Below are 27004 nucleotides of genomic sequence, written 5' to 3' on the forward strand. Positions count from 1 at the left end.
CTAAAAATACAAAATGAGCCGGGCATGGTGGCACGTGCGTATAGTCCCAGCTACCCGGGAGGCTGAGGCAGCAGAATTGCTGGAACCCAGGAGGCGGAGGTTGCAGTGAGCCGAGATTGTGCCACTGCACTCCAGCCTGGGCAATAGAGCAAGACTCCGTCCCAAAAAAATAAGCTGTTTTTCATCACAGCTGCTCATTTCAGAGTTTGATAAAGACAATGACATTCAGCCTTAGTCAAGTTCCACGCATTAGTGTATTTCCATTGCTTTGAGGTGTGCAAGTGGGTCAGCAACCTCCTGCTGGATTCCCTGTGGAAGGCTTCCCCAGGAAGTCACAGCAGCAGGCCCTCTAACTGTGACCTGCCTGTCCCCCACCACCACCCCTTTGGAAGTGATTCTTGGCAACTCTTAAGAGTCAGTCACCTTCACTTCAATGGAAGTTACATTGGCAGCTTCAGGGGAAGCCCAGCATTTGGGGAAAGGGAAGTAGGACGAGTAGAGATTTGATAACCAGGTCAAGACAGGGATCCGTTCCTCAAAATCCACCCTTCTGAGACAGGAAGTGCTGCGGTCCTAGTTCCTAAAGAGATTTTCAGAAACTTGTACAGTAGCCTGCTCATTCAACTGACATGTTTCCCAAAGCCTTCCCCTTTCTAGTCCAAAGAATTCAACTTTCAGAAACAATAGACATTAATCTATCGAGCCACCTATGACGCTCCTATTTTATGTTAAGAAACCCCACTACACAATCAGCTTAGTAAGTAATATAGTTAACAAATGATACAATGTTGGAATCGTTTGACTCAATAATCCTGCTCTTGGGAATTAATTCTAAGACAATCAAAGGAAGCAACTAAACTCCAGGAATGGTAGTGCTCACTGCAGAACTATCTATATCAGGAAAAAGTAGAGACAATCTAAATATCTAGCAGTAAGGGAACATCATCATGGGTATTACGAAGACCAAGTAGAAATGGATTTGTGTGCAAACACATTTAAGATCTCAGGATACAAATATTTTATTTATGTTAAGTCATTTTTTAAAAAAAAATTCTACATAAAATTTTAATCTTTCTTTCTTTTTTTAAGAGATGGGGACTCTCTAGGTTGCCCAGGCTGGCTTTGAACTTCTGGGCTCAAGTGATTCTCCCACCTTATACCCCTGAGTAGCTGGGATTACAGGCATGCACCACCACACCTGGCTTCCAGGTAAGATTTAAAATAGTCTATGTAAAAATCATGTCTATAAAAGGACAGGGGCTAAGCATGACAAAAGAAAGGAAATTCAGTTTGCATGGTTAAATTGTGAGTGAATTTTTTCTTTCTTTTGTTTCAATTTATGAAATGTTTTCCAGTACATAATGACAAATAACATCTTTTAGAGAACTTCACCACTATTTCTAAACACGTCTCAGAAATACATTTAAAAAAACGATTAGGAGGAATGACTTGCTGGAGGCAAATGAGAGCCAAATGAGAAGTCTCCTGCAATAAGATCAACCCTTTTTATTTATTACTTATTTTCTCACTTGCTAGAAAGAATGAAAGACACAGCAGCATATATTACCTTTTCTTTTGAAGATAGTGTGGGATGTACAAACTTCCTGTACAGGAGGCTGGAGCCTTTTGTGTAGGGAGACAGCAGCCAAGCTACAAATGCTATTTTTAGTTCATAATAGAATGGAAACCTGGAAAGAGAGATGAAAACACAAGTTCTGTTAGGTTCTCAGCAACACTGCCCTTTCGAAGGATGAGACCCGGTGGGCGGCAAGGACGCCTCTCCTGCTTGCATGTGGCTGCAAGTTTCCCAGATTCCTCTGTCCTCCACCTATGAAGGCGAGGGCACACACTTGCACACACACAGTACAACCCCAACGCCTCTCTTTGAAAACCAGTTCATGTTTTCTTTTGTTGCCAAAGCAAACCAGGAACACAGGTTCTCTCCAGCAATCACCCCCATGGCCTGCCTGGCATAGGCTGGAGCTTCCTGCTGGGCTATGCTCATTTAGATTGGAGCCAGGGCTCCAGCCACAGCCTACAGGCTCAGAGGATCTCTTCTACGCTGTACACCCAGTCACTCACTCTTCAGTCACATCCAAGAAGGGACAAACACCAGGGGGAATTACAGCAGGGAAGAGTTGACAAAAAATCTCTAGACTGAGAATGAAAGCCTCTCTTTCTTGGCTGCCTTCTTGGCCCAAATAGAGGCAGGAACAAGAGCCCAGCTCTTGGCAGGAAGGAGAATGCTACTCACCCTACTCAAGTCAATGGCAGGCAAACAGATTTTGATCTTCTTAGTGCCAAGAAATAGAAGAGTCCACGGTGCAGATAACACGTAATTCTGGAGTTTGCGGTCCTGTATACCCTCAAGCCTGCTCATTTATTTGTCCCCCCACAGGCACCCATTCCCTGTATGTGCCAGCTTGTACCAAGCACCAGGTACAAGGAGGTACAGAGAGGCAACGGTGAGCAAAGAAGACCTGATTCCTGCCCTCATGGAGCTTCTGGTCCAGTGGGAAACACAGACAAGATTCTGGCATCCTTGGAATTAAGGGTCCAGTCAGGGAAACAGAGATTTATAAAACAATCACAAATAATATAGACCAGAAATCTGAGACAAGCGCCATAGTGCTAGCCCACATGGTGCCTTTGAATGTATTAGAAGAAAACTGGCCTCTTCAACTGGAAGCAGTTCTGTGGCCACATGAACCACAGAGCTTGGTCTGGATTTCAGCCCAATTCACCTGCTTGGCCAGATATCTTTTGCTGTGAACAACCTGAGCAACCATATTTGGCAGTCCGGAGGTGTAGTAACCATGCGTTTATGGTTTATTTTTTATTTTCTGTATTCTGATGTACTTTGGGGCCTTGCTGACTCTGGAGGAACTGCCCCTCCCAAGGTGAGCCAATTGCTAGAGACAGTAAAGAACTCACCTGCAACATACCTTTCATATGCAAACCAACCAATCCATGGGCCCAGGCTCCAGCCACTGCCTCTAATGGACTCTCACATTCCAGGACACTATCCATCTGCCTCAATCACCCCAGGGCCAGGGCTAGACAACCAGAGACAGCCCCATACACCCCAGAGCCCAGTGAGATTATTCAAACCAGCTGAGCCCGAGCCTGCCCACTCTGCTTTGCCCTTTCCTTCCTTTAATGTGGAACACGATAAAGGCCCTCACCCTGGTTCCTCCCTCTTCTCCTGACAGACCCTGAGTGGCCCCCATTGTGGCTCTGCATGGTGTGCTGTGCCTCCTGTTTCTAGGAATCTGTGACCAAAGAAACTTCTCCCTTCGTGACATTATTTCCATGTCTGTGTCTTACCCACATTCACTTAAAACAAATCCCAGGTATCCTTAAAACCTGATGCTATGAGATGAGACAGTCACCTGTCCTAGTCTTAGAGATCAGAAAGTCCTTTCCAGGCATCCTCCCCAGATAAGCGGTCAGAAAATCAAAACCAGCAAGTCATTGGAGGGCCCTTAACTCTCACACAGACACCCTCATTCCCCAGTCAGCAGCGCCACCCACGCCTCCTTTCCTCACCAAGGTCTCCTGGCCCCCTGCCTTCTGCCTCTGGTGGGTGCTTCCTGAATATTCCCTCAGCAATTAGTGGGCACTTTCGTGGCAAGATTGTTTAATGTTTCATAGCCAGAAAAGAGAGAGGCTGAAGAACAGGGGTATGATTCTCCCACATTTGAACACTCTGGTGATTAATAACGCAGGAAATTTTGTTTTGAAAACAAGTATTCACCAGCCCCAAGGGGAAAGGAAATGAATCCAGCAAGCTCAGACACGAACACAAGACACATAGATAATCTGTCGCACTGCGGCTCTTTTATTTATTACATAAAAGATGTCTTTTTTAAAAAAATAGGTCATGCATGCATATAGTTAAAAAAAATTCTAAAAGTCCAAAGGAGTATACAACAAAGAGTCTCCTTCCCCCGCCTGACCCCTGGTCCCTTTTCTAAAAGCAAAAACATTATCAGTTACTTGCATATCCTTCCAGAGGTAGACTAGGGCCAGGGATACATCATGCAGGTATATTTGACTCCCTGAGTTGCCCCCAACACACAGAAGCATTCTATACACCCATTACTACATCTTGCTTCTCCCAGCACGTACACACAATCAACAGTATGCCTTGGGGACTATCTCATACCACTACAGGGATAGCTACCTCACTCATCTTTTTTTTTTTTTTTTTTAAGACAGTTTCACTCTGCTGCGCAGGCTGCAAATGCAATCGCGTGGTGTCAGCTCACTGCAACCTCCACCTTCTGGGTTCAAGCAATTCTCCTGCCTTGGCCTCCCAAGTAGCTGGGATTACAGGCGTGCACCACAATGCCCAGCTAATTTTTGTATTTTTAGTAGAGACGGGGGTTTCACCATGTTGGCCAGGCTGGTCTTGAACTCCTGACCTCAGGTGATCCGCCCACCTGGGATTACAAGCATGAGCCACCACGCCTGGCCTATCTCACTCATCTTAACGGCTGCATACGAGTGTATGAGCACCGGTTCAGGCCCCCATGAATGGATGTTTACGATGGTTATGATCTTTAGCTGCTTCAGCCCAGCTACAAGGGAACCTCTTTGTGAACAGTGCCGAGGGGAGTAACTATCAGTGCTTCAGTGCTAGGGTTCCTGAGGCACTCTGGCTCCTCCCTTCCCCGAGTCTTAGTGTTTCCGCTTTTCCTTTTATTCTGTGAGTTACTTCAGCATCTACCAACAGAGCGTCATTGTTTTCTTTTCCTTGAGTCTGTCAGAGGGGTCTCTGTTGCTTGCTAGAATGGATCCAGGGGTCCCAACAACCCATGGCCCATGGGCCAAATCCAGCCTGTCATCTGTTTTTATAAATAAAGTTTTATTAGAACACTGTTATGCACAATGATTTATTAATTGTCTATGGTTCCTTTCATGCTAATGGCAGAGTTGAGTAGTTGCAATAAAGATCATATGGCCTGAAAGCTCAAAACATTTACTATCTGACCCTTTACAAAGAAAAGTATGCTGACTCCGGATTTAAAGCCAGGCCCTCCCCACATAAAGCCTTAAAATCTCTGTCACTGAAGTGCGGGGGTGTGGGATGGAGGGGAACAGTCCTGCTGCTTCTGGAATCATCACATACAAAACCAGGTCCTTGCCAGGCATCACAAGATAATATAAGCTGATCCACTCAGACCCGGTGTTTCCTAGAGGCCTTGGGGTCCCTTGGCTCTACCAACACAATCACCACCAAGTCTTCTTCCAGCCTACCTCGAGAGGCAGAGAAAGGCCTTACTCATTTTGTAATGAGAACTCCTTGAAGAGCCCTGACCTCTGAGATGTATTTGAAAAGGCCAGAGGAACCCACCACATTTCCTCCATCTTTTCCAAGGCATATGCACAGCACTGGAGCACAGGGCAGTTGTCCTCTCCCCACTCTCCCCATATAACACCCAGACACTCTAGAGGGGCAGATGTGTTCTAAGAGGGTTAGACATGGGATGAAACTGTCCAAAATACACGCAATAAATGTGTATAGAGCATTTCTGAAAGAAAAGAAAACACAAGTAACTTTTAACAGTGTTACTTGCCAGGCACGGTGGTTCACGCTTGTAATCTCAGCACTTTGGGAGGCCGAGGTGAGCAGGTCACAAGGTCAGGAGATTGAGACCATCCTGGCTAACATGGTGAAAATACAAAAAATCAGCCAGGCATGGTAGCACATGCCTGTAGTCCCAGCTACGCGGGATGCTGAGGCAGGAGAATCACTTGAACCTGGGAGGCAGAAATTGCAGTGAGCCAAGATCACACCACTGCACTCTGTCTAAAAAAAAAAAAAAAAAACAGTGGTACTTCTAGGGAGGGAGACTGTGGGTCTGGGAGAGGTGAGACACTTACTCTTCAGTGTATTGCTTCTATTTCATTTTTCCTGATGTATGTATTATTTTATTTTTATATATATTTTTTGAGACAGACTTTCACTCTGTCGCTAGGCTGGAGTGCAGTGGTGCGATCTAGGCTCACTGCAACCTCCGCCTCCCAGGTTCAAGCGATTCTTCTGCCTCAGCCTCCTGAATAGCTGGGACAACAGGTGCTGCGCCACCACGTCCGGCTAATTTTTGTATTTTTTAGTAGAAATGGGGTTTCACCATGTTTGCCAGGCTGGTCTCGAACTCCTGGCTTCAAGTGATCTGCCCGCCTCGGCCTCCCAAAGTGCTGAGATTACAGGCATGAGCCACCACGCCTAGCCTGTATTATTTTATAATTAAAAAAAAAAAAACTAAATGAAATCACCTCTACAACCTGTGAAACAAGGCACCATCTTATCTATTCTGGGACTATAAATAATTTTTGTTTTCATCAAGATGGAAAGTTTTACAAAGTTAACCATGAAAAGGGATCTGCCATAGGGAAGAAGTGGGAAGAGGGGAATTGGGGGTGAGTGAAGAGTGAGGAAAAGAGGGTCCATACAAGGGGCTCCAATTCTGGAAGAGAACAGAAGTTAAAGGTGCTTCTAGGAAGACAGAAGACATATTTTATGACAGAAACTATCCCCCTAATCTTTTTGAATAGTAAAGAATGCTCAGAGCTGTGGAGATGGTGCCCATGTCCTTGGAAGTGAAGCAAAATTCCTACATTCCCTGATGGGCCATCCTGTGCCTGTTCTCAGGGTGAGAGGAAAGGAGAGAGGACCCTCCCAGAAGAAGACTAGGATCTATGATACCTGGAGGTTGGGAGAAAAAGAGAAAGCAGGGTGAGGGCATGATCAGGCTGTGGGATAAAGCAGGCAGAAAGGTTCCTAAGGAGCCTCCTTCCTGCAGAAGCAGAGCTCAGACCACCAGGAGAAGAGCAAAGGACCCTCACTTCCCACCCACAAACTGCATGGACACCCCCAGCTAAGAGACCAAATAAGGGAGCAGAAGAAGCCTCCACATGCGTCAGGAAGAGAGGGGGATTCTACCCATACCTGCATACATGCTCCAAACACACCAGGTAGCAAACGTCCTCCTGTGGTCGGCAGAGTTTGGGCCAAGTTCTTCTTCCCTGGTGTAACTCCCATGAATACGTTACTTTGCATGGCAAATGTGACTTTGCAGATGTAATGAAGGTTACTGATCAGATGACTTTAAGATAGGGAGATTATACGGGATTATTGGGGTAGGCCTAATCTAATCACAAGAGCCCTTAAAACAAAAGCAGAGATCCTCCCTAACTAGTGGCAGAAGCAGACAGAGAGTCAAAGCACGGGCAGGACTCGACATGCCATCATTGGCTTGAAGATGAAGGTGGTGGCATGTGTCAAGAAAATGGAGACCTCAGTCCTACAATCATAAGGAACTGAATTCTGCCAACAACTTGAATGGGCCTGGAAGGGGAATCTTCTCCAGAACCTTCAGATAAGAGACAAGGCTGGCCCACAGCTTGATTCTGGTCTTGTGAGATTCTAAGCAGAGGATGATTCCACCTCTACTTCCGACTTATAGAAGCTGTGGAATCATACATTTGTGCTGTTTTAAGCTGTTAAATTTGTGATAATTTGTTATGGCAGCAATAGAAAACTAATATGCCTCCCAAAATCAAAATGAAATCAATTCCAGAAATAGTTGTTGAGCACTTACTAGATATGAAACTCTAAAATTCCAGGGCCACAGGTAAGGGCATATTCCAGCTACCCAGGAGGAACACAGCCATCATGAGATAGGATTTCCACCCAGGAAAAAGCAGTGAAGCTGAAATGCTAATATCCCCAGGAATGAGCTCGTGAGACTAACACAGGGGGGACAGAAGAGGCCCCTAGCACCAGACAGAGGGCCTGGTTAAGGAGGAAAGGCTGGATGGCAGGAGGTGCTATTTAATTGACTACACAGTCTTGACTGGGCCGGCCTCTACTCTCATCTTTGTGAATCAGACAGGAGTTTCCTGACGTAGCTCTGTACAAAATGGCCTGACTTCCAGGGCCAGCCTCAAGGCCTCGGGAAGACAAGGGATGGCTCAGCAGAAAGCTCTATCTCCACTTAAGGAGACTCAGCTCCATCCAGAGTCTGCTGCATTATCTGTGCACAGTGCAGGGCACGAAGGCACAAGCATATTGAATTAGGAAATCCAGACTCCTTCACTGCAGCTTGAGGCCACAATGGCTGGGACATCTATTTCTCTCAGTGGAGGTGAAAGCTATGTTGTGGGGGAAAGTACATACCAAGATAATTAAGGCCATTGACTCAAAACAGGTTTCAGAGAGTGCTATTCAGGTCTATTCCTTCGCCTAGGACATCCCAGAGGGTAATTTCATACCGATCCTTTTTGGGTAAGAACCTGTTATCTCCAAAGTGGAAATATCTTTATTACTTTCTCTGATGACACTTCACCATGGTTAAAACATTCGCACAATACAGCAAATGCAAAACCAACCCTATGATCCCAAGTCGTAGAAATAACCCTCGTTAACTATATTTTCCACACTACTTTTAATACACATTCACATTCACATGTGCATACACTCAACTCTTTAAATACAAACAGAAATCGATATATTATTTATAGCTTCTTTCACCTAAGAAGGCACAATATAGCAATACAAATATCTAGCTTGCTTTTAATTGCTTCATTGCTGGAAATAGCTGCATTGCTTTTAAGAGAAAAAAATGGGTATCAACTTAAATGCCCATCAAAAGGGGATGACTTAAATAAATTATGCTCCATCTATGCCATGAAATATTATGTGGCCATTAAAAAATAGGTAGATGTATTTATGCTCATATAAAACTATTTCCAAAATAAATTTAATAAGCAAAGTGAGAACTCTTATGTATACTATAATACTGCTTTTTTAAACAAGAAGTGTGTGTAAAATGTGTGTATACACACACACACACATATATTAGTTTTTTGTTTTTTGTGTTTTTTTTTTTTGAGACAGAGTCTTGCTCTGTCACCCAGGCTGGAGTGTAATGATGCAATCTTGGCTCACTGCAACCTCTACCTCCCAGGTTCAAGTGATTCTCCTGCCTCAGCCTCCCAAGTAGCTGGGACTACAGGCACGCACCACCATGCCCAGCTAATTATTTTTTTGTATTTTTTTTAGTAGAAATGGGGTTTAGCCATGTTAGCCAGGCTGGTCTCAAAATCCTGACCTCAGGTGATCCACCCGCCTCAGCCTCCCAAAGTGCTGGGATTACAGGCATGCCCCACCACGCCCAGGCCATATATTAGTTTAAGAGGATACACAACTGTGAATAGTGATTAGTTGACAATTAATTGAGTGAGAAGGAAACTCAGTTTTTCCTGTGCATTTTTGTGCGTTGTTTCTTTTGTTCCTTTTCTTTTTTAACATATGAATGCTTCTTTACCAACTCCATTAATTGAGGATGTGTATCTGTCCTGTCCATGACTATATCCCCAGGGCTTAGAACAATAACTGCTCTTTATAAGGTCATTCAATAAATATTTACTTGTAGAACAACTTTGTAGACTAATCTATTGAAAATGCTCCAGTTAACATCCCTGCACTTGCTTCTCTGACCTGAGGTGAGGTTTGAGGCTAGGTTCAGCCCTTTCCCACCTCCCCCTGAGTGACACTAAGCAAAATCGTCCTCAGAAACATCCCAACTCCTGGAGTACTTACCAAGAAAGGAAGATGTCTGTGAATGTCTCTGCTGTAGTGAAAAGTGCAAATATAATCCAGTACATCATCCATTTGACCTGTTGAAACAGAAAGCAACACAGATGGTAGAAAAGGTCCAGGAAAAACACTGCCCAACACCAGGAAGAATAGGCCCCGGTGGCAGATACAGAGGCATGTCCAGGTGGTACAGCCTGCATTTGTAGCCTTCTCCCTATCCTTCCCCAGCTTATGTCCAGTTCTGCTCCAGATCTTGAAGCTGGAAGCAAATGGGCTGTTCCACAACTGACTCAGGCTGAAGGTCAAATGGCCCTCAAGTGAGCCGGGGAGACCTGCAGATCAAGAGTGACCCAGGATTCAATCAGGTCATTCTTCAGAACATCAGAGGAGAAAATGCTCTAGGCCTCCACACAGACACACCCTGGAATGAAGTGTAATTGGGCCACATTCTCTGGGATGGCGTGGTAGTAATCTAAGAATTCTGACCTTCCTTTTTATCTCTCCCATGTGACCATCCTTTTCAATTTCTACTGCCTTTCTCCCCTAACTAAGGCCTTTGTCCCCTCTCTCTTGAACTACTCCTACTTCCCTTGTTTCCTGACTTTCCCCTCAGCAACCCATCCTAATACCAAGCCACTCCTGTACTATTCTCCCAAAAGTATAAACTCATCAGACTATCACCCCATTTAAAATATCCCAGCCTGCAGAATCAAGTCCAGATTCCTTAGTCTACTCCTTCTGGCTTCTGACAAAAGTGGGGTAGCTTATATTGAACTAAGGCTCCTGCTAATAATGATAATAAACACCAAACAAAATATTTCAAAACAACTGTTTGAAGGCACTGGAGAGCAATATAAAAAGCAGACAGAGACTGGAAGGGATTCAAGCTCTGGAGTACGGGAACCACACTGGGTACTGGGTTAGTACAAGTCAGTGTGGCCGAGGACAGTTCTCACTCTGCACATCATGGGGCAGAGAGAACTCGAGCTCAAATCCAGAGTCGTATTTGTCCAAAGAAATGGAGAGTGGAGTTTGAGACTGCCAGAGATGCCGGAAGTGGACAGAGAAAAATCTCAGAATTAGGGAAGCCACAAAGGGGCAGCCCCAAAAATCTACATATAAATTCCCTTCAAAAACTTGGCAAGTCACTGAAATGCACAGAAGCAGGTAAGACTCCAAGCAAAGAAGTCTGTATAATAATATAGATATAAATACATATAGATATAAATGTAGATATAAACAGCTGGAAAGCTGAAAAGCTCAGAGTTGAGCAGAGATTCAGCTCCTGCCCACTGTTGGAGAAACAAAGTTTGGAACTCAAGTCATGCAAAGTTAGAGGGGTTTGGTAAGCATTTGGAATTTCCAGTGAAACACCTGGAAGACCACATCTTAGCAGTAAAAATTACATCCTAACACTAAGAGATTAACTCTATGACTAAGAGCAAAATTTAAATATACCTGCCCAAACAAAACTTATCTAGCTGCCACAGGGTCAAGGTGATCTGCCTGAATTTAACTGCCTGCTAGAACAACACTCAATATTCTTCACAAGAAGGCAAAAAAAAAATCTACAACCTAAGTGTCTATCAATGGAAGACTGAATAAAGAAAATGGGGTGTATATATATATATATATACACACATACACACATATATATACATCTATACGTGTATATATACACGTATAGATGTATATATATAAGCACAATGGAATACTACTCAACCATCATAAAAAATCATGTCTTTTGCAGCAATATAGATGGAACTGGAGTCCATTATCATAAGTGGAATAACTCAGAAACAGAAAGTTAAATACTGCATGTTCTCGCTTATAAATAGGAGCTAAATAATGTGTACACATGGACATAGAGAGTGGAATAATAGACTTTGGAGACTTGAAAAGGTGGGAAGGTAGAAGGGGATGAGGGAAACTACCGAATGGGTACAATTTAGACTACTTGGGTGATGGTTACACTAAAAGCCCAGACTTCATCACTATGTAATATATCCATGTAACAAACCTGCACTTGTACCCCCTAAAGCTATAAACATAAAAAAATAAGAAAAATGTATAAAATATCTGGGGTTTCCACAATGAATCACACACAAGGTTCTGTTTACAATAAAATACTACACATGTGAGGGAATAGGAAAATATAATCCATGGTTAGGAGAAAAATTGGTCAATACAAACAGATCCACAGATGATTTCAATATTAGAATTAGTAGACAAGGGCTTTAAAAGGTACCAATATGTTTTGAGTTAACTAGACATCCACATGTAAAAGAATAAAGTTGAACAACTTCATACCATACACAAAAATTAACTTCAAATGGATCAGAGTCCTAAATGTAAGAGTTAAAACCATAAAACACTTACAAGAAAAACATACAATTAAATATTTCTGACCTTGGATCAGGCAATGCTTTCTTAGATATGCCACCAAAAGCACACATACACACGCACAAAACAAACAAACTAAAAGGCCAGGTGCAGTGGCTCACGCCTGTAATCCCAGCACTTTGGGAGGCCAAGGCAGGTGGATCACGAGGTCAGGAGATCGAGACCAACCTGACTAACACGGTGAAACCCCGTCTCCACTAAAAATACAAAAAATTAGACAGGCACGGTGGTGGGCGCCTGCAGTCCCAGCTACTCAGGAGGCCGAGGCAGGAGAATGGCATGAACCCAGCAGGAGGAGGCTGCAGTGAGCTGAAATTGGGCCACTGCACTCCAGCCTGGGTGACAGAGCAAGACTCTGTTTTGGAGGAAAAAAAAAAAACAAACAAACTAAAAATCAACTTATCTTGGGAGGCCAAGATGAGAGAATTGCTTGAGGCCAGGAATTTGAGATCAGCCAGGGCAAAATAGTGAGACCCCATGATATGGTTTGGCTGTATGGCTGTGTCCCCACTTAAATCTCATCTCAAATTGTAATCCAATTTTATCCCCACATGTCAGAGGAGGGACCTGGTGGGAGGTGATTGGTTCATGGGTGCAGTTTCCCCCATGTGGTTCTCATGATGGTGAGTGAGTTCTCACAAGATCTGATGGTTTTATAACAGGTAGTTTCCTCTGCTGTCTCTCTCTGTCCCGCCACCTTGTGAAGAAGGTGCCTGCTTCCCCTTCACCTTCCACCATGATTGTAAGTTCCCTGAGGCCTCCCTAGCCATGCAGAACTGTGAGTCAATTAAACCTCATTTATAAATTACCCAGTCTCAGGGAAGTTCTTCATAGCAGTGTGAAAACAGACTACTACACACTGTCTCCAATAAAAAACTCAAAAAGTAACCAGGAATGGTGTCACACACCTGTAGTCCTAGCTAGCTATTTGGGAGGCTGAGGGAGGAGGATGGCTTAAGCCCAGGAGTTTAAGGCTGCAGTAAGCTATGATCATGTCACTGCCTTTCAGCCAGGGCAACAGAGCAAGATCCTACCTCAAAAAGAAGACAAATCAGACTTCACCAAAATTAAAAACTTTTTTGCTTCAAAGGACACCATCAAGAAAGTAAAAAGACAACCCACAAAATGGTAGAAAATATTTGCACATCATTCATCTGATAAGGTACTTATATCTAGATACATAAAAAACTCTTACAACTCAACAATAAAAGGGTACATAACCCAGTTAAAAACATGCAAAGGGCCCATAGTCTATTTAAGAAACTGAATCAGTAATGAAAAAAATCCAACACTCATTTGTGACTTAAAAAAAAAAAAAACCTTAGCAAAGTAGAAATAGAAGGGAAGCTCCTCAACTTGATAAAGAACATATTTTTTTAAAAACCCTACAGACTTACTGGTGAGAAAATAGATGATTTCCTCCTAAGATCAGAAAAAGGGCAAAGATATTCTCTTCCATCACTCTTATATCATAATGGAAGTCCTAGATAATGCAATAAGACAAGAAACAGAAAACATATAGCAACTGGGAAGAAAGAGATAAAACCATTTTTCCTCATAGATGGTGTAACTGTCTATGTAGAAAATCCCAAGGAACTCACCAAAAAAATCCTCCTGGGATTAATAAATGATTATAGCAAGGTTGCAGGATACAAGGTTAATATATAAAAGTCCATTGCTTTCCTACATAATAACTGGAACTTGAAACTAAAACACAAATACTACTTATGTTAGTACCATCTAAAAATGAATAACTTAGAAATGTATCTAACAGGATATGTAAAAAGTCTATATAAAGAAGAGAAATCAAAGATCTAAATAAATGGAGAAATATTTCATGTTCATATATAGGAGAACTCAATAATGTCAAGATGTCAGTTCTTCCCAACTTGATCTATAGATTCAATGCAACCCCAATCACAATCCCAGCAAGTTTTTTATGGGTATCAACAAACTGATTCTAAAGTTTATATGGAAAGGTAAAAGGCCAGAACAATTAATATAATACCAAAGAAGAACAACATTGAAAGACTAAAACTATCAGACTTCAAGACCTAATGTAAAGCTAAAATAATCAAGACCATGTGCAATTGGTGAAAAAATAAACAAATAGATCAATGGAACAGAACACAGATCCCAGAAATAGACCCACGCAAGTATAGTGATTTGATCCTTGACAAAGGAGCAAAAGCAATTCAGTAGAGAAAAGATGGTCTTTTTAACAAATGATGCTGGGAAAACTGGACATTCACATGCAATAACAACAATGAAAAATGGATCTAGGCACTGACCTTATATCTTTCACAAAAATTAACTCAAAATGGATCATAGGTCTAAATGCAAAACATAAGACTAAAAAACTTCTAGAAGACAACATATAAGAAAATCTAAAGACCTTGGGCTTTGGCACTGAGTTTTTGGATACAATATCAATGGTATGATCTATGAAAGAAAAAAATCGTTAAGTTGGACTTCATTAAAATTCAAAACTTTTTTTCTTCATCCCTTCTCTCTATAAAGCCAATCCCTTCAGCTCAGCTTGTTAGAACACTTGTTCTATTTTATAGAATGAAGTGTTGCCCAATTCTAGGCTCATAATAAAGCCAACTGAGGTATTTAAACTAAATTTGTTGTAATTTTGCCTTTGACCCTGGACTCCACTGTGGAAAATATCCAACTAGTCCCCCAAATTGTCTAAGTTATATTTGTTGTTGCCATTTCATCTGCAAAATTAGCTAACTCCTAGATTATAACATTTTATGACACTCAGTGACAAATGTCCTAAATATTTTACCTCGGTTTGACAATATTACAATTTGTCCAGTGAGGTCTGAAGTCCCTGTGAGGTGAGGAATTCTAACAAAGCCAAAGTATCAATTTTGCATTGCTCTTTTGATTCTTAGGCTACCAGCAAACCATCTACATACTGGATTGTAAGCCAAAAATAAAATTCTAAGCTCCAAACCGACTGAATGGACCCTTCCTCCAAGCAAAGGACATTTAAAAATAAACCTGAAACACTAGTGCAGGACATGATGGTAATAGGTGATCACGAAAAAAATAATAATAAAATGTAAAACTTCTGCTCTGCACAGATAACATTTAGAGAACAAGGAGACTGGGAGAAAATATTTATAAAACACATATCTAATAAAGCACTTATATTTAAAATAAACAAAAAACTCTTAAACCTCAACAATAAGAAAATAACTCAATTTACTCCCACAGATTGAGAGAAAATATTTTGCAAGATATATATCTGATACGGGACTTGTACTCAACATATACAAAGAACTCTTAAAACTCAACAATAAGAAAACAAACAACCCAATTAAAAAATGGGCAAAAGATCTGAACAGACACTCCACAAAGAAGATATACAGATATACAGCAACTTCTTAACAAAACTTTTATTATGAAAACTAAACTTTTGTTTTGTCACCACATAACAAGATACTTATCCTAGGAGGAAAAGGATGTGTTCAGTACTATTTTTCTTTTGATTTTTTGTTTGTTTGTTTGTTTGCTTGTTGAGATGGAGTTTCGCTCTTGTTGCCCAGGCTGGAGTGCAATGGCACGATCTCAGCTCACCGTAACCTCCACCTCCCAAGCTCAAGTGATTCTGCTGCCTCAGCCTCCCAAGTAGCTGGGACTACAGGCATGCGCCACCATGCCCGGCTAATTTTGTATTTTTAGTAGAGACAGGGTTTCTCCATGTTGGTCAGGCTGGTCTCAAACTGGTGACCTCAGGTGATCTGCCCACCTTGGCCTCCCAAAGTGCTGGGACTACAGGTGTGAGCCACTGTGCCCAGCCATGTCTTTCTTTAAAAAGTATAAATATGTTAAAGAATCTAAAAGAAAATGTGAATACAATGAGTGGAGAGATGGGGGATTTCAAGAGAAAGAAGGAAACTCTTAAAAAAGAAACAAATGATATCCTAGAATTCAAAAGCACAATACCTGAAATGAAACAGTATGACAGAATTAACAGCATATTGGATACAACAAAAGAAAAGATCTGTGTATTTGAAGACAAATCCAGACTAAAGCCCTGCAGACTAAAGCCTAGATTGGAAAACAACACCGAGAGGCTCAATATCTGTTGGACTGCATCAGGCAGTCTAACATTCATGTAATAAGAATTCCAGAAGGAAAGAAACACGAGAATGGAACCAAAAAAAAAAAAAAAAAAAAAAAAACACTTGAAGAATACTGGCTACAAAGTTCTAAAATTTGATTAAAAAAATAACAAACCATGATCAGGCATGATGGAAACACTTTGGGAGGCTGAGGCAGGTGGATCACTTGAGGCCAGGAGTTCTAGACCAGACTGGGCAACATGGCAAAACCCTGTCTCTACTAAAAATATAAGAATTAGCTGGGCATGGTGGTGAGTGCCTGTAGTCCCAGTTACTTGGGAGGCTGAGGCACAAGAATTGCTTGAACCCAGGAGGCAAAGGTTGCAGTGAGCCGAGATCATGCCACTGTACTCCAGCCTGGGCAACAGAGGGAGATTCTGTCTCAAACAAACAAACAAACAAACAAACAAACAAACAAACCCAAAGAACCAGGAAGCTCAGTGAATCCCAAGCAAGATAAATACAAAGAAAAAGAAAACCATACCTAGGCAAGTCATAGTAAAACTGCTTAAAAAAAAAAAAAAAAAGAAAGAAAAGAAGAGAAAAAAAGAAAAATCATTACCATATAGAAAATCTTAAAAGCAGAGAGGATGGAAAGATACATTACACACAGGAGAATGAGAATAAGAATGATAGCTGACTTTTCATTGGAAAAAATGACTATCAGAGAAAATGGAATAACATCTTTAAAGTGCTAAAAGGAAAAAAAAATGTCAACCTAGAATTCTATACCCAGCAAAAATATCTTTCAAAAATGAAAGCTGTTCTGGTGAATCCCTGCTGTCTTTGTGACTCTAAAACATGTTTCTCAATGGATTACTTATAGATCTTCTCTATCAGAAAAACAAGGTAGGTTTAGTCCATCAAATAACTACTGTCTGAGACACCGCACACTGCCAAGGTTGTCTGTAGCAGGACTGACTCCTTAGCAGGGGGCAAATGAGGTTTTGTCCAGCTGTAAAGTCTATAGCCTGCTGGGGCTCAGGCTCTGGGAATTCTCAGCACCAGTATCCAGACACATTGTCAAGAGCCTGAATTCCTTCTCTATAGGATTTTTCTTTTTAGTAGTCAATTCATGTTTTGGGTCTTCAATTAGAGCAAAAGGACAATGATAACAATTTAAAAAATCCCTTTCCTTGGCCAGGCGTGGTGGGTCATGCCTGTAATCCCAGCACTTTGGGAGGCCGGGGTGGGCAGATCACCTGAGGTCAGGAGTTTGAGACCAGCCTGACCAACGTGATGAAACCCCATCTCTACTAAAAATGCAAAAAACAGCCAGGTGTGGTGTATGCACTTGTAATCCTAGCTTCTCAGGAGGCTGAGGCAGGAGAATTGCTTGAATCTGGGAAGTGGAGGTTGCAGTGAGCCAAGATCGCGCCACTGCACTCCAGCCTAGGCAAAAAGAGCGAAACTCCATCTCAGAAAATCTTTTAAAAATCCCTTTTCTTGATGCAACCCTTAGCTACAAACTTCTCCAGTGAGTCATCTATACTTGCAAGATCTACTTTCTCATTCCTCACTTGCTCACTGCAGTGCATCCATTACATCAAAATTGCTCTCACTGGGGCCTCCACTTTGTAACATACTTCAAGGAAGTGTAAGAAACCTCTTTTCAGTTTTTACTTGACTTGCTTGACTTTTTGGCTGGTAGTGAAACAATCACATACTGAAAAGCTCTCCCAACACTACAACTGTCCTGGTTTCCCACTTGCTTTTCTTGCTACTTCTTTTCAGTGTCTTCATTTCCTCCCTAGAGCTCTGTTCTAGACATCTGCTTCTAACTCTAGACTAGACACTGTCCCTAGGGAAAACTGTACATTCCTCACCTAACACAGGTAACCAATCCCCAAGTTCTGTCACTTCTACCCTCTTGTTTTTTTCTTGAACCTATTTTATTTTCTCCATTCTCCTCTGCCATTTCCTTACTTCAGACCACCACCATCTCCTGTTTAGAATAGTTACAACTCTATGCTGGTCTTTACACCTCTGTCCTCTTCACAATCCATCCTCCAAATTCCAGCCAAAATGATTTTCTTAAGGCCAGGCATGGTGGCTCATGCCAGTAATCCCTGCACTTTGGGAGGCTGAGGCAGGTGGATCACTTGAGCCCAGGAGTTTGAGACCAGCCTGGGCAATGTGGTGAAACCCTGTCTCTAAAAAAACACAAAAATTAGCTGGACATGGTGACGCACACCTGTAGTCACAGCTACTAGGGTGGCTGAGGCAGGAGGATTACCTGAACTTGGGGAGGTCAAGGCTGCTGTGAGCTGTGGTTATACCACTGTACTCCAGCCTTGGCAACAGAGCAAGACCCTGTCTCAAAAAAAAAAAAAAAAATTCTTAAACCTAAAGTGGGTGACTTTCTTTCCTAGTTTAAAGCCTTCAATAGTTCCTTACTGTTGTTAAGATAAAGCCCAAATTCCTTACATTGGCTTATGAGGCCTAGCATGAACTGGCCCCTATCTTTTTTTTTTTTTTTTGAGGGGGGACAGGGTCTCGCTCTGTCATCCAGGCTGAAGTGCAGTGGTGCAAACACAGCTCACTGCAGTCTCGACCTGCTGAGCTCAAGTGATTCTCCCACTCAGCGTCTTGAGTAGCTGGGACTATAGGTGCATGCCACCAAGGCTGGCTAGTTTTTTTGTATTTTTTGTAGAGACAGGGTCTCACCATGTTGCCCAGGCTGGCCTTGAACTCTTGAGCTCAAGCAATCCACCTGCCTCAGTCTCCCAAAGTGCTGGGATTACAGGCGTGATCCACCACACCTGCAAGCTGGCCCCTAATTATTTTCATCAAAAGCTCATCCACACCCCTACCCTCTCACATTTTCCACTCCAACCATATGAGTCTTTCAATTCTCAACAGAGCATCTTTTTTGCCTCTGATTTCAGCCCTCAGATCTCAGCAAAAATGTGACAGCCTCTAGGACATACCCAAAGTTTGGGTAAATACCCTCTCCTTGTCTTTCTCTATGGTACCACACACATTCCCTGTCATAACATTTATCACATTGCTTTGAAAGTACCTGTTTATTCCCCTGCTTTTCCTAATACATTGTAAGCTCCCTGAGGGTGGAGACCAGTTCTTCTTACACATCGTTATATCTCTAGTGCCCAAAACAGTTCCTGACATATAATAGGTACTGAATGAGTATGTTTCAAATGATCGGATTAGAATGCTGGCACTGTGAATGGGACAGAAAGAATGGTTTCAAAAGGTTAAGAAGGAGTATACTTTGAGAAATACTGTCTAGATGGCTTTTTGAGAAGAAAAGACAGAAGTAGACAACTTGTGAGGCAACAGATGCTCCCTATGAGTGCCTACTGAGTAGACGACTGCATAAACATGGGAAGAAAGGCACCTGTTGAAGTCAGGGCATCAGTGACTGATAATTATGGGGCCATTTGCACCAACAAGAAAGTAAAGAAAGAGCCAATTTAGGCAGAAGAGTTTGAGCTTTATGCGGCTCAGGGCAGCCAAGAAGAATGCCCAACAGATTCCTAGAAAGGCAAGACCAAAGCTCAGGAAGGAGGTTGAGGCTATGGACGGAGATACTGCAGCCATGGCAAAGAGGGGACTTAATGCATTCTCCTGAAGAAGTTCCCATGATGCACTCCTTTGAAATACTTTCATGCAGAAAGAAAGATCTGAGAATGACTCATTGAGGCTAACAAGGTCAACGGAACACTGGTGACTCAGAGATGGAAACCATATCCATCTAAAATTACTAGGAAATTATCTTCCTCATCATTCCTCGTGGAAATCAAATGACAGTTATTTTCCCCAAGGTTTGAAATATAATTTTTCACGTTTGAAAGATTCTATCCAAACCTCCCTTCAAGATAGGGATGGGGAGCCTGGGTGGGCCTTCAGTCAGAATAGAGAGAGGGAGCTATGGCCAATTTGAGAGGTAATATTCAGGAGTAACTCTCCTGGACAAATGGAACATTGACAGTATGACTGGGGAGTCTCTCTAAACTGGTCAGGAGCAGGATCTAGGAGTGAAGAGATGGGAAAGATGCTGTGACCCTCAGCCACAGCAAGAAGCTCCAGAGCTCAGGGTAGGAAGCGGCCTGGAGACTTTCCATGAGCCACAGCAGCTGGCTGAAATTCCGTGGTCCATTCTACTCCACGGCCAGAGCTTCTGGCAGCCTGCCAAAGGCCTCCCTATGGGCTGCAGAGGAGCAGGCTTAGCCACTTCTTTAGCCTCACCTCACCTTTGGACTCTCCTCTAACCAGGCACATTCAATTTCTCAAGCCTTTCACATCCCTCTTGCATCTGGGCCCTGCGCTTCAGCCTCACAGGGAATTCCCTGTGCCATATGACAGAAAGAAAAAATTCAAGCCTGCTTTACAGACGACTCTGCACCATCTGCTAGTATGAGCGCACCGTGGATGGCTATATAGTCAGGGGTGACCCTGGGGGAGCAGGAAAATGAAATTTCCCTGCAGGCAGGACTTTGAGCAGGGCACTTAGCCTGGAGGGAGAAATGCCCTAAGTTAATGTTCACGCACTGTCACTGAGTATATGAATTCCATTTTCTTATTTTCTGTATTCTTGATGCTCTGGCATCTGGGGCCTCACTGATTACAGAGGGACTGCCCTTCCAGGGCTAGCCTTGCCCCAGCACACCTTTCATATGCAAACTAACCAATCCAGAGCCTATACTCTAAATTACTTCCTTTATGGAGCTCCCACAGGTTGAGCAATATTCCCCAACCATAACCACCCCAGGCCAGGTCCCAGACAACTAGAGGCAGCACCCACAACTTGGAGCCTGCTGAAATGATTCCACCTAGCTAATCTGAAATCTGTTTACCCTGTCTTGCCTTACCTTTCTCATAGAAACCACAACGAAGCCCACTGCCCACGTTTCCCATTCTCCATCAGCCTCCTGACCGGCCTAGTGCTTCCCCATGTGGCCCTACAAAGCACGTGGCCCTCCTACTTCTGGACTTCTTCCTTCATGGCAGTCATTTCCACGTCTTTGTGTCTTTCCATGCCGGAGTAAAACAAATCCCGGGCACATTTTCAAACGCCAGCTAAGGCTCTGTCTAGAGGATGAGGTTCTTGGAAGAAGTGAGGCTGAGAGACTCCTGTTGAGGTGGTCTGGGAAGGAGGTGAATGGGCCCAGAGAATGAATATATTGGTGGCCCAACGCTTATGCTCACCAACAGGTCCCACAGCAAAGGAGGCTCCTAGTGACCGAGTGCATGAGATGGCCAGGTCTGTGGATGCCAGCCAGCCTCTTTCCTCAGGCTTGATAGTGCATGTTCAATGGGCTCATGTACCAAGCAGCCAAGTGGAAGTGACAGAGGTAGCAATGTGGAATCCCTCTCGCCAAGGCTGACCTGGCCACAACCACTGCTCAGAGACCATGTTGCCAGCAGCAGTGACCAAGCATCTCCAGGGTGATACCACATCACAAGGCACCAGCCAGCCTTCTGGAAGCAGGTTCATTCCACCAGGCCCCTTCCCTCATGGAGCGGGCGGCATAGGGTCTTTTCTGGAATATTCATTTTTTCTGCATGTGTACTTGCTTTTCCTACTGCTCTGCTTCTGGCAGCCACACAGCAAGCTGTGGACTCAGGGATTACCCTTTTCCTTTTGATGCATCCCACACAATACTGCTTCTCATCAAGGACCCTCCTTTATAGCAAAAGAAATAAGGCAATAGGCTGATGCTTTGGGGAGTCACAGATCTTACGCACCCAATGCTCTGTGGTGGCTGGCCTTATACAGTGCTACCTGGCATTGGAGGGTTCCAAAAGCAAGCAAGGTGGGAGTCGGCATTTTATGAGATTGGTGTACACTCCTGGAGGGTGAGGTTTCTCCTCTGAACCAGTGACCAACATATGGTGGTGCTTCTTAGCCAGAATCTAAAGGTGCAGGAACTGAGGAAATGAGGGTTTCTTAATCTATGATTAAGCCTGATGCCAGCTCCTTGCAATCAAAGTCAGGTCCGTGGACCAGCACTGTTGGCATCATCTGGGAACTTGTTAGAAATGCAGAATCTCAGACCCTATCCCAGACCTACTAGATCATAATCTGCTTTTAATGAGATCCCCTGTTCATTCATATGCACGTTAAAGTTTGAGAATCACTACTCTAACGCACTCACAACATTTTTGCTTCTCATCCCCAGACCTCTGATCTCTGCTTCTTAATGATTTTAGTACTTGAGGGATGGATGCTTCCAACAGGGGATGCAAAATGGTTTCAACGAAGTAGAAGCAGAGACTTATATTATCTCCTGGTGGCTTCACGATACTCACACCAGTAGGAAATAGATGATAAAGGGGCTTATGGGCTTTGAGGGGGTAACTGATCCTAATTATCAAGGGGAACCAGGACTGCTGCTACACAATGAGACAGAAAGAAGAGCAGATGGAAGTCAAACAGCCTTGGGGGGGCCTGCTAGTACTGTCTTATTCAGGGGTAAAAGTCAATGGGTCGGCTGGCGTGGTGGCTCACACCTGTAATCCCAGCATTTTGTCAGGCTAAGGTGTGTGGATTGCCTGAGGTCAGGAGTTCAAGACCAGCCTGGCCAACATGGTGAAACCCCTATCTCTACAAAAATGCAAAAAGTAGCCAGGCATGGTGGTGCATGCCTGTAATTCCTGCTACTCGGGAGGCTGAGGCAGGAGAATCACTTGAACCCGGGAGGCAGAGGTTGCAGTGAGCCGAGATCGTGCCACTGCACTCCAGCCTGGGTGACAGAGCGAGACTCTGTATCAAAAAAAAAAAAAAAAAAAAAAAAAATCAGTGGGTCATTACTACAGCCCTACAGAGGCAAAACTGCCAAGACCTCAGATTCCTCAGGAATGAAGATTTGGGCCCCATCACAGGATGAGGAACCAATCCCACTAAAGCTCTAGCTGAAGGCAACGGGAGCATGAATTGGATGGTGGAAGAGGAAAGCCTCAGGAAAACCTGAGAAAGACTACAGAATGAGTATCCTGTGGAATGCTAGGTGTCCAGCATGTCCTTCTGAATTATCTTGATTCTGCAGGTGTCCTGCTTTTCAATGTCTTTGAGCTATTTTACAACTTTATAAGTTAAAACTGATTGCAATGCATATAGTTTCACCCACGGAGGTGCAAATAAATTTTGTCCAGCAGAGATACAACTGATCTCCCCATCCCACTCTCCGAGTAATCAGTTTAATATTTATTAACAAATCCATTTCAACATTTCTGATTGCCTACATATGTCTGTTATTTGGGGTCTCCTTTGAACACCTTACTGGTTCCCTCATTAGTTCATGAGTTAAGCAAAATCTTCAACATGTGTTCATTTTATATTCATTCAAGAGTCATGATTCCACCCTCTAAAAACTTTTTTCTTTTAACAAAAGACACAAACACAGCTATGAACTCATGACCAGTTGCATGAATATGGACTGTATCTTCTATCCATATTTTCCTCCTTTCTGTGTTAAGTATAGATTTTAATATTTTAAGTAATTATATTTTAATTCTTTCCCTCCCCAGTAAAATAGTATGTGAGCTGCATTGGTGACAGTTCACTTAACAATTCAGTGTTCGGAATGCTGAATATTAAGGTTGGGTCTTGTCAGAACCAGAGGAGGAGAGGACTTTGCCCAGGGATACTGGGCCTGGAGCTGGACTCAGCAACTCATGGAATCTGGATTTGACAAGTGAGTAAGTTGTATAGAATTCTTGTTGGAAGCTTGTTTTTAAGCCAAAATATGGGTAAAGGAATGGATGAGGATGTGGATGTAGTTTTGGGGTAGCCTAAGAGGCAGCTATTATTGCTTATTTTTTTTCCATGACTACTCAGCATCCAAAGCCTTCTAAACTGGGAGACATCTCCCAACATGAGCATCTTTGTGGGAGGAAAGTCCTGTTATTTGGGCCCCTATCCAGGACTCTGCACTGTCAGGGGATGCCTCGACAGCACAAGCAGCCAGTGTCCAAGATGTGACTTTGGCAGAGACTTCCTAATCACACCCTTTCCTATGGCATGAGCTGGGCCATCAGCACCACCCAGCCTCCTTGGATCCTCCCCAGTTCCTGGGTATCTTTCTCCTGCTACCTAGTTAATTCTACAAATTCTCGTAAATTCCTTTCTGTTTAAGTTTTCATCCCAAAACCTTGAATCCAGGTATAGTAAGTTTGGTTGGAAAGACATAAGCAGTTACAAATGTCCTGAGCAATGTTTCTAATTGGAGATCCTGTGAAAAATGCCCATTTTTATTTAGGAGAGCTCCCTCTGCTTCCTGACCAGCCCTGGTGGTTCCCCTGTGTGGCCCTACATGGCATGCCATGCCTCCTACTTCTAGGGGAATGCAAGTCAAAAATTCCTTCATGATAACCATTTCTGTGCCTTCCACAGAAAGACAAGCCCGAGTCTTCAATTCAAGCAAGTTCCCAGGTGACGCGGATAATGCTGGCCACCAACCACACCTTGGGTGTTGAGATTACAGCACTGAAGACCTGTAGAGAAGTGGCTGGGAAGTAGGGAGGAGCAAGATCGAGAAGGGTGTTAAATGCTGTGTAATGAAGTTTGTGCTTGATCTTGCAGGTGATAAGCAGCCATTAAATGACCCACGGGGAGTGAAATAAATAGACTTTCATTTTTAAATGGCACTGGATGTCATGTGGAAACAGAGTGGGAAAGGAGGGACAGGAGGCAGCAGAACCAGTTAGGAGGTGTGATAGGTACAACAATGGCTCCCCAAAGATGTCCATGTCCTAATCCCCATATGGCAAATGGGACTGTGTAGCATTATTAAGTTAAGGACCTTCAGATGGGAAGAGTATCCTGGATGACCCAGGTGGGCCCCATGTAATCACATGAATCCTTAAAGTGGAGAACCTTTCCCAGTGAGCCTGAGGGAGATGTGGTTATGGAAGAATAGCCAGAGAGATGCAATGTTGCTGGCTCTGAAGGAGGAGGAGGAAGGGGCACAAGCCTAAGAATGCAGGAATGGCCTCTAGGAACTGGAAAAGGCAAGGACACAGCCTCTCCCCTGGAGCCACCAAACGGAGCACAGCCCTGCTTGATTTTAACCTAGAGGGACTCGTTGGACTTCTGACCTTCAGAATTATAAAATAGTACACAGGTGTTTTAAGCCACTAAGTTCATGGTAATTTGTAATGGTGACAATAAAAAACTAACATAGGAGGCTATTATAACCTTCTAGGGAAAATAGTGAGAATCTCATTTCTGAGAGTGGCAGCAGAGAAGGAAGACAGACCTGGTTTGGAAGATTATTCAGGAGATAGGGATGAAGGGACGTGGTCACCAACCAGGTGGGTGTGGGTGTGTTAAGCAAACTCGCAGGTTTCTCTCTTGAACAAAATGGGCCCATTAGTCAAAAGGACTGCAGGAAGGAAACACAGGAGGGTGAGTGCAGAGAAAGGCAGTTCCCTCCTGATACTACTCAGCTCGTTTCTTCAGATTCCTTTTTTACCAAGAAACCTTCTAATCTTAACTCTTGCACGTTCCCTACTGGGAAAAGCGTGTGCTCAGCAGCCAACACAAACAGCTGCTCTGCTCGTCAATTATGGTTTTCACTCTAAATTAATGAATTGCCATTCTAGTCATAAACCAGGCTTCTGAGTTTAGTCAGAGCAAAACAATTTACCAGGGTTTGATCTCTCTCAGAAGAGCTGACAGAGTTGTTTTTGCCCCTGCAAAGTGAAGGATTAGACCTTATACCACAGTGATCCTGGTAAGGTCTCCTTCTCTGGCACAGTTTGCAGGCGGGAAAGGGTTGGGAGAGGGAGGGCTAGAAGAGGCTGCCTAATGCTTTGCCCTGTGCCAAGTCAATTGAGAATCAGGAGGTTCTGTGCTTGCAATTTAACAGCTATTTATAGCGTGCATTCTGAGATTCCCTCACACATACCACAGACCTGGTCTCCAGAAGAAAAATTGCCCCCCTCTGGAACTCGCTGCTTACGAACAGCAAGGTGCAAGCCCAGGCAAGTTGTTCTGGGAAAGTGCGAGATTGCGGGGTGGGGGGTGAGTTTTGGTTGCAGTTGATCTGGAGATGGTCGGTTTCATCATAAAGACTTATTGGGAAATGTGAGAAAGAAAATACTGACTTTCTAAGCCCACTTTGAATTGTTTCTTTACCTACGCCAAACCTGCCAAGAGACATCTGAGTAAAAGAGGCAAAGGCATGGCTATTACCCACCCCGCTGTTCAGATGAGGACACTTAGGCTCTCGGAAGTTTAAGCTACTTACCTAGCACTGCATCATTCAAATGTCAGAGCCAGGACTTGACCAACCTCGGTCTTCTGATGCCAAAATCCACACCTTTTGCATTTTGAGTTTGTGTCCTGTGTGGGGAAGGACACCCTTCCCTCACCACCCACCCAGCAGGTCTTTCTCAGCCAGCGGTGGTCTAATGGTTCTCCTGCCTGAAGGTGTCCAACACATTCAGGGCTGGTGACTAGGGCACCCAGATCATCCAACAGTAATTGATATTATCCTCTGACCAGTAAGTCCTCCCAGATACCCTTCCTATGTGCTCACCTTCTGCAATGTGCTACAGAAAACAGATATAGGGGCCGGGCACCGTGGCTCACACCTACAATCCCAGCCTTTTAGGAGGCTGAGGCAGGCAGATCACGAGGTCAGGAATTCGAGACCAATCTGGCCAACATGACAAAACCCCCGTCTCTACTAAAAACACAAAAATTAGCTGGGCATGGTAGCACACACCTGTAATCCAAGCTACTTGGGAGGCTGAGGCTGGAGAATCTCTTGAACCTGGGAGGCGGAGGTTGCAGTGAGCTGAGATTGTGCCACTGCTCTCCAGCCTGGGCAACAGAGTGAGACTCTGGCTCAAAAAAAAAAAAAAAAAAAAAAAAAAGAAAACA

At 43.5% G+C, this 27004-nt stretch overlaps 1 protein-coding gene across 4 annotated transcripts in view; it reads right to left on the reverse strand.

Annotated features, from left to right (window-relative positions):
* Window positions 1-27004, reverse strand: part of REEP1 (receptor accessory protein 1) — a 123930-nt gene that overhangs the window by 39854 nt on the left and 57072 nt on the right. For 3 of the 4 annotated variants that reach the window (XM_055243963.2, XM_055243961.2, XM_055243962.2), the window contains exons 3-4: window positions 9614-9690; window positions 1568-1688 (exon numbers count right to left, since the gene is read on the reverse strand). In XM_055243963.2, coding sequence (XP_055099938.1) covers window positions 1568-1688; window positions 9614-9690 — 198 coding nt within the window. The remainder of the gene's footprint in view (window positions 1-1567; window positions 1689-9613; window positions 9691-27004) is intronic. The other variant, XM_055243966.2, reaches the window with a different exon arrangement.

This window comes from Symphalangus syndactylus, chromosome 14 (assembly GCF_028878055.3).
Source record: "Symphalangus syndactylus isolate Jambi chromosome 14, NHGRI_mSymSyn1-v2.1_pri, whole genome shotgun sequence".
Lineage (NCBI taxonomy): Eukaryota > Metazoa > Chordata > Mammalia > Primates > Hylobatidae > Symphalangus > Symphalangus syndactylus.